Raw genomic sequence first — 8,597 nt, 5'->3', positions numbered from 1 at the left:
AACATTGACAACATATACTGAAAGTTTGACCTATGTATTATGAATGGCTAAGGATACAAAAGCGAATTATATTTATATGTACTAAAGCTCATTGTGGATTTAATGTAAATTAGAAAGTAGACGACATGGCTAAGTAAGCTGTACATGCTGGAACTCCACAAGATGGAAAGCTTCTTTTTATGAAATGTTAACATATCATTCGCAAATGAACGCTTGATACCTAGCAAACCGAATTGTGTCAGAGCCCGTGGATCAAAGGGCGTGATTGTGTTCAGTTTTACAAATCTTGGAAATTTTCCCTCTTGGTTTGGGATTAGAGCCAGTCGCACCTACGCGCTTGCCAGACATCTTCAGGTGCCGTTGAGACAGTTTTCAAGAGTTCACATCAATTTCTGGCAGGTGCCTAGTTGAAATATCGTACTTGGTATCTTTTTAAAATACTGAACAAGGACTGATTGATACAATTGTGTCCTCCCATTTTAAATTTTGTTCTTAAATTCGGCCATGTCGATTATACTTGTTCGATCGAAAAAATAAATCTTGAACTGAAAGCACTTTGCAGATGTTAACTTTGGGACGTGGGTGTGTTTTCAAAATATTAGGAGGGAGAGTAGAAGGAGACGAAAATAATAGTTTATTTGTTGGAAGCGACTTTATCATGTTTTGCAGAAAGGTAATTTTTACGCCATCAGCATCTACAGCGCTCTTTATTTTAGCAGTCGTCTGACGAATTATGCGGCCGCATGGCAGTTTTCAGGGCTCCTGAGTCAGCAGCTGTACTCCTCGATTTTACGATGTAACAGACAGTTCGCCGAGAAACTTGAAACATCGAACATCGAGAAAAGTGAGTATAAGAACTACTGTGCCTCTTTTGTTTCATGTACTGTATGTGGTCGAGCAGGTAGCGTATTTGATCTACAGCAAGAACTTGTAGGCGTGCGTATTCTTCGCGGGTATTCCTAGGGATAGGCACTGGATCCATTTTACTTCTCGTGAAGACAGTTGACAAGCAGAACAAATTCTGATTTCGTAATGAATTCATGGTTAACAGTTACATCAGTTCACTGATCATATAATTAAGTTTAGCGAGCTTCATAGACAAATGGAGAAGACATATGAAGTGACACATCGAAACTGAGGGAATTAAATGTTCAGTTATCAGCTACACTTGTGAGCAGTTGCAGGTACTTTTTCCCCTCTAAACATAATTACGTTCGTTACCCCAGTTGAGACAGTTTTTACTTTGTGGATTGAAGACAGTAAATAGCTTATAATTTACAAATGGAGATTACGATACATGAATTAAGACTGTTGTGTATTCACTCTATTATACAGTTGGTGAAGTCCAGACAGATGACAATCAAGATAAATAGAACAAAAGAAACGCCATCTACATTAAAAAGGGGTAAAGCTAAGGGCAGTATCAACTTACTTCATCAAAATATCAGGGGAATAAAAAATAAAGTAGATGAGCTGTTAATGTGTTTAGATGATCTCAAAAATAAGGATGAGATTGATACACTCTGTCTGAACACGATGTAACTGTGGGCATGGATAGTCTGCTTGTGTATGTGCGGAGATATATATCCCCCTTAAGGTAAGTCTTTCCGCTCCCGGGATTGGAATGACTCCTTACCCTCTCCCTTAAAACCCACATCCTTTCGTCTTTCCCTCTCCTTCCCTCTTTCCTGATGAGGCAACAGTTTGTTGCGAAAGCTTGAATTTTGTGTGTTTGTTTGTGTGTCTGTCGACCTGCCAACACTTTCATTTGGTAAGTCACATCATATTTGTTTTTATATATATATATATATATATATATATATATATATATATATATATATAAGCCAAATGCTAATTATAAACGCAACATATTTCTTGATAAATTTATATCCCTTTTTGAACATTATTTCCTAAATAAACCTTGGATTACTACAGATATTAAAGTGTCTTCAGAAAGGAAAAGAAAGCTGTATCAGACAGCAAGAACTAGTAAAGCTCCAGAAGTAGTTTTACACTATAAAAATTATTCTAACATACTGAGAAACGTTGTAAGGAAGTCAAGAAATGTGTATGTCCGAGAAGAAATTAACAACTCCGCCAATGAAAACACAATCAATATGCAATTTTGTTAGGAGGGAGACAGGAAAAGTAACGACTGGGGTAGGTAGTGTTACTATTAAAGAGAATGAGACCATCCTAACCAACAGTACACAAGTGGCTATTGTATTTAACAACCATTTCTTAAGTGTAGGAGAAAAAATTTGTGAGAACAGTTCAAAAGAAAAAGCCAGGCAGTACATGGAAGAGCCTGTTTTGAAAAATTTTAGTCAGATTAACTTTCATCGAACAACCTCTTGTGAAATAAGTAAAATTATTAAATCTTTGAAAAATAAATGTTCCGTTGGAGTAGATGACATCTCTAATAAGATATTAAAACAATGTGGAGCAATTACAGCTGATGTTCTGAGTCACATATGTAATGCATCACTAACTCAAGGTATTTTCCCAGACAGGGTAAAATATGCCATTGTTAGGCCTCTCTACAAAAAGGGGGACACCACAGATGTCAATAATTATCGGGCAGTATCCTTGCTTATAGCATTTTCAGAAATCTTCAAGAAAGTAATGTACTCAAGAGTGCTTTGGCATCTCTACAGTAATGGGATACTTAGTAAGTAACTGTTCATATTTCAAAAATACTGTTCCACTGAGACAGCAATATACAATTTCACTGTCCATATAATAGTCTTTAAATAGTAAAATGTCACCAATAGGAATTTTCTGTGACTTGCCCAGAGCATTTGATTGTGTGAGCCATGACATTATGTTATAGATATTACGATTCTATGATATAAATGGAATAGCATATGAGCGGTTTAAGTCATACCTACAGAAAAGGAAGCAAAAAGTTTCCTTATATGGGTCAAATGATTTAAATAACTTTGCCACTTCATCTAACTGGGATGAAATTAATTAGGTGTTCCACAGGGTCAATCATGGGTCCCCTACTGTTCTTGATACAAGTGAACGGCCTCCCTTCCTATCTGAAACAGGAAACTGAACTGACACTGTTTGCTGATGATACAAGCATCATTATTAATCCAGTAAAAGGAACTCCAATTGAAAATGATACAAATAAGGTCTTTGGGAAAGTCATTAGTTGTTTTTCTGCCTAAATTTTGAAAAAAAAGCAGTACATCCAATTTTCTGCTGCAAAAAGTACAGTTCCTTCAATAAATATAACACATCAACAGAAGTCAGTAGACAGGGTAGAGCATACTAAGTTTTTGGGTGTACATATAGATGAGAATGTTAATTGGACAATTCATATTTTGGATCTTGTAAACCGACTAGGTTTAGCAACTTTTGCAATCAGAATAATTGCCAATTTTGAGGATATAGAAATTAGTACACTAACATACTTTGCATACTTTCACTCTCTGATGTCATATGGAATAATAATTTGGGATAGCTCAACATTTAGACAAAAAGTATTTACTACTCAAAAGAAGGTGGTTAGAATAATGTGTGGGGTTCATAGTCGCATATCTTGTAAGCATCTTTTTAAAAGATTGGGAATTCTTACAACAGCCTCACAGTACATTTACTCACTAATGAAATTTATTGTCAACAACATGGTTCAGTTTAAAAACAACAGTGGCATTCATGATTATAATACCAGAAAAAAGAAAGACTTTCACTATCCTTTACTCAACCTACCTTTGGCACAGAAAGGGGTAAAATATCCTGCTATAAAAATTTTTCGACAAACTACCAGATGAAATAAAATGTCTGACAGACAGCAGTAGTAGCTTCAAAAATAAGTTGGAAATCACATCTCCTTGACAACTGCTTCTATACCATAGATGAATTCTTGACTAGGAATAAATAAATCTATAAATATAGTATATGCATTTTGTGCCATTTAAGGGAATGGGGTAAATAATAGAAATATTAATCAGCACTTTCCCATTTGGTAAGTCACAGCATCTTTTTTAATATATATTTTTCCCAAGTGGAATGTTTGTCTTATATATATATATATAGTTTCATATGCTTGTGCACTTGACACGTTCCACATCATAACGGTTACCATACCGTGCGATTGATCAATGGAAAACGCAACCAACTAACTAACTTTACCATTGGCACTAATAAGATTATAATTGCCACCTAAAATTTCCCACAAGTCAATGTTTCGGAATGTTAAAGGATTTCCGAATTCAAGAAATAGTTCAATGCTTGTTTCTTTTATTATGTGAGCATGAGCACTTATATGCAGTACACTATTCTTTCTTTCTTCTTTATAGTCGCCTTGTCCCGCATCACGTAGGGTCGGCGTTGCTCTTCTGGATCCTTCTCCTCCATAGTATTCTATGCATTGCCTCTTCCTTCTTCCATCCTTTCTCCCTTAGGTCCCCGGATATCTTATCCTTCCACCTCATCTTCGATCTTCCTCTCCTTCACGCTCCTTCAATCTTTATATCTTCAACTCTGTATCCGATATACTCTCCTCTTTTCTATGTTAGTGTCCATACCACCTTAGTCTGCTCTCTTGTATCTTTTTCCCCATGGGTCCCACTTTTACAGCTACTCTAACAAATTCATTTCTAATCCTGTCCTTCATTGTTACCCCACACATCTACCTCAGCATCCTCGTTTCTGCCACTTCCATCTTCCTTTCCTGGGCTGCTGGGATTGGCCATTTGTCTGCCCCGTATGTCATAGCAGGCCTTACCACCGACTTGTACACTTTCCCTTTCAACCCAATGCTCACCTTCTTGTCACAGTACACTATTCTTTATTTACTTTAAATTTGACATGTTGATATCCAACGATCTTTCTTGATCTTCATGTGCTTATTCTTGATGTGACACGGTACATAGCACAGACAGAGGAGATAATGTGAATTTGCTGAGCTGTTACTTTTCTAAGTTTATGGACATTTAACTTTGTACATTATTGTACTCAACATGTAAGCCTATTACACTGCCAATTTGGTTCCATCCGTTGTAGATCCAAAGGTCATAACATAGTCTTACCGAAACCAGTTATTGAAATGAATGCTTTACTAGAGATTCTTGCTTTTTGAAATTTTTCTTCAGAGTTTATTACACTGCAGATTGCCCCCATATTTCTTTTCTATCAGTACTGAAGTAGCCTAACTGTATAAAACAGTTGCCCAAGGCAACCAAAGAATTGCCTCTATAAAGCCTGAAGGCTCAATTTCTTTGTAGTTATAAAAAAAAGGACAACGTGTAGTGACTACTTTTATACTAATCCTGAAGGTCTTTATGGGTTTGTGAGCATGCCATGCCTCAAAACCTAGACACATTTCATATGCGTATTACAACATTTTTGATCATCCGACCCAAACCAGTGTCATGATAAGCAGATTATATTTCAAAAAATGTACCAGTATAAAGTTTTACAAAGAAAATGTTACTCACTTTCTCATGTGTTAAAAAAGATCTGTTTCAGCAGTGTTGCCCAAGGCAACCAAAGAATTGCCTCTATAAAGCCTTAAGGCTCAATTTCTTTGTAGTTATAAAAAAAAGCAAAACGTGTAGTGACTACTTTTATACTAATCCTGAAGGTCTTTATGGGTTTGTGAGCATGCCATTTGTCTATAATGTAGGAACATAGACATATCTCTCTCTCTCTCTCTCTCTCTCTGTGTGTGTGTGTGTGTGTGTGTGTGTGTGTGTGTGTGTGTGAGTGTGTGTGTGTGGGCGCGCACGCGCGCCTGCATGTGCTTGAGCACAGGTGCACCGTGAGGGAGGGGGCACAGTAGTTGGCACACTTGACTCGCATTCGCCAGGACATCGGTTCAAATCTGCATCCAGCCATCCTGATTTAGGTTTTCCGTGATTTCCCTAAATCGCTTTAGGCAATTTCCAGGATGGTTCCTTTGAAAGGCCATGGCCAACTTCCTTCCACATACTGCCCTAATCCGATGGGACCAATGATTTGCTGCTTAGTCCCCTCCCCCAAATCAACCAACCAATGTCTCTGTGCACACACACTGATATGCACACGCTAGCCAATGTCTCAAAAAAATTGTAGATTCTTGACGTGCTTCTGTGCTTCTGGCCAACCAGTGATTTTATATTCATTGGTATTTCAACTATACAGACCATATTAGGAAGGTATTGTTTGTACTGGGGTTCTGCCAATAGAGATGATGACTTTTGCAAGCCTTATTGAAGTCACGTTAATGCATCTCTAATAAACTGTCATTTACAATCAACAATCTGGTACCAATTACGAGAGAAGGGTCATCAACAGTAACTAACAGTTCTCACTGAAAGAACATTTATGGAGTGCAGAGGCAGGTACACATGAAGTTGAACTGCCTCTCTGTGCCAAAGTTCTCCTGTTTATACATACACAGTGTGTTCTAGAAAGTACAATACTCCATAAGTACGTTAATTCCCAGAATCACAAATGTTAAATGATAAATAACTGTCGTAGATATGAACCAGACTGGTGACAGAAATGTTGCTGGTCAGCAGTCATGAACACTACACCATGGTAGACAATCACAGCAAATGGCAGTAAGTATAAATCTAATCTTTGCAGGGATCAGGTGTTTGGTGTTACTGAAGGATCTTGTTGAAAATTGTTGAAATCTATAAGAACACTTCCTGGGCTTGACAAATTTCAAATTCATTTATGCTGTTGGAGTCTAGTGGCTGAAAGTAATAGAATACAGGATGCACGGAATTGTAAACCAAAATGTCTAAACCCCTACCCCATCCCAAGCCACCTCCCAAACTTCAATCCTGATGATGAGCATCCATCCAGCACCATGCATGAGGCTGGTATCCCAGCCCAGTGTGTTTGAAGGCTTGCACATTAGTATGGAAATCAATGACAGGCGCTAGCCGCACCGCTGTGGCTGCTGGCACTGCTAGTACCACTGCAGAGTGTGGCCACTGTGCCGACCTATTGATGTTTGCATCTTCCCTTTAAAAGCCGGTAGAGCAGTGGCTCAGCAGTCAGTTATGATTTCTCTGCACTGCAATATTGATCTCACTACACATCTTTGTCTTTGTTCTGAATTCACTATGCCTTAATATTCGACCTGGATTTGCCTGCTGGACTTGTTATTATGTCATGCAATGTTCGTTGTCTGTCTTTCTCTTTTGTTGTCCACCTGTTGCTTCCTGGTGGCTCACTGTTGACGCTCTGGGCCAGTCAGCCAGTCTCTCAGCATGTTGGGGGGTCCCCCAGTATTTTCCTGGACCTCGCCCTGTGCCACCTGTTTGCCCTCCCCAGCCTCAGCTAGGGTGTTTCCTGCTCTACAAGCCCTTTTCAGGGGGATCTGGTATCCTGACACGGCATATTTGAAGGTTGTTGGATGATTTGGAATCAATGACAGCCGCTAAGCTGCATCTGCTGGTGCTGCTGTTTCCACCATGAGCACCCGCCACAGAGACACACATGATGTGAAAGCCTGTTGACGGTCACAGCTTCCCTTTAAAGCCAACGGAGCAGGAACTTGACAGTCAACTCTGATTTCTGTGCAGTATTGCTTTCACTACGCATCATTGTCTTGGTTTATGACCTTGGTTTGCTCACTGGACTTGTTATTCTGCTGTGCCATCTGCACTGTCTGACTTTCTCTCTTGTTGTCTACCTGTTACTCTTTGGTGGCTGATTATTGATGTTATGGCCAGTCTCCATGGGTTCTCGAGTCTTTCCCAGTTTTGTCTGATTTTGGTCACAATATGTGCACCAGTAGTGGTCTTCTATACTCCTAAATGATTTATATCTACTAATGAGATCTTCTGCTGGGTGAATTTGTGTTATTTCATAAATCGCATGGTGTTGGGAAGTAAAAATGAGAATACTCTTCATTCAGCAGAGTAGTATGCATTGTTTCCAACTGAAGCAGTACCAAGCACCATGTGTTGCTTTCCAATAAATGATCTTGTTTTCAAATGAAACACTTATACTGATGTCAGATTATGGCAGAGTTGTAAAACATGGTTTAAGTTTTCCAGGCAAAGATATTGTTTTCTGGAACTGAGAGTTTAAGAAGGGTTTGTTCACTGATGGGAGGAATGTGTGTAGGGAACAACAGCTTTTTCATTGATTTTTAAACACAGCAGTATTTCCAGAATAAATTAATGGAATGTTAGTCTTCGTTAGATCTAGTCCTATCAAATTGTGGATGTCTTCCCAAATGCAACATTGTAGTCTTGCCATGTTAGTAAATGAGGATAAAATATTATTCCCCAAAAGTTTGCATGAAATGTTCTTCCAAACACCTAATTTAGTGTGAAAGTGTCACATTTTCAGAATGAATATTTCACTCTGCAGCAGAGTGTGAGCTGATATGAAACTTTCTGGCAGATTAAAACTGTACACTGGATCGAGGCCCAAACCTGGGCTCTACTGACTGACCTATCAAGGTACGATTCATTACCTGTCCTCACAGCTCCGCTTCCGCCAGTCCCTTATCTTCTACCTCCCAAACTTCACTGAAGGTTTCCTGTAAAACTTGGAGGACTGGCACTCCTGGAAGAAGAGAGATGAAGTGCTGGTGGGAGTAAGGCTGCAAGGATGGACTATGAGTCATGCTTGGGTAG

General features: G+C 38.8%; 1 protein-coding gene across 1 annotated transcript in view; it reads left to right on the top strand.

The window, feature by feature from the left end:
• Window positions 1-531: 531 nt before the first annotated feature.
• Window positions 532-8,597, top strand: part of LOC124622167 (single-stranded DNA-binding protein, mitochondrial) — a 31,377-nt gene continuing 23,311 nt past the window's right edge. Inside the window, exons 1-2 of the mRNA XM_047147811.1 lie at window positions 532-673; window positions 751-844. Of these exons, the coding sequence (XP_047003767.1) occupies window positions 563-673; window positions 751-844 (205 nt within the window). The 5' untranslated portion in view covers window positions 532-562. The remainder of the gene's footprint in view (window positions 674-750; window positions 845-8,597) is intronic.

This window comes from Schistocerca americana, chromosome 7, assembly GCF_021461395.2.
Source record: "Schistocerca americana isolate TAMUIC-IGC-003095 chromosome 7, iqSchAmer2.1, whole genome shotgun sequence".
Classification (NCBI taxonomy): domain Eukaryota; kingdom Metazoa; phylum Arthropoda; class Insecta; order Orthoptera; family Acrididae; genus Schistocerca; species Schistocerca americana.
Note: the sequence above shows the minus strand (reverse complement) of the source record. Positions and strands in the feature narration are given on the sequence as shown.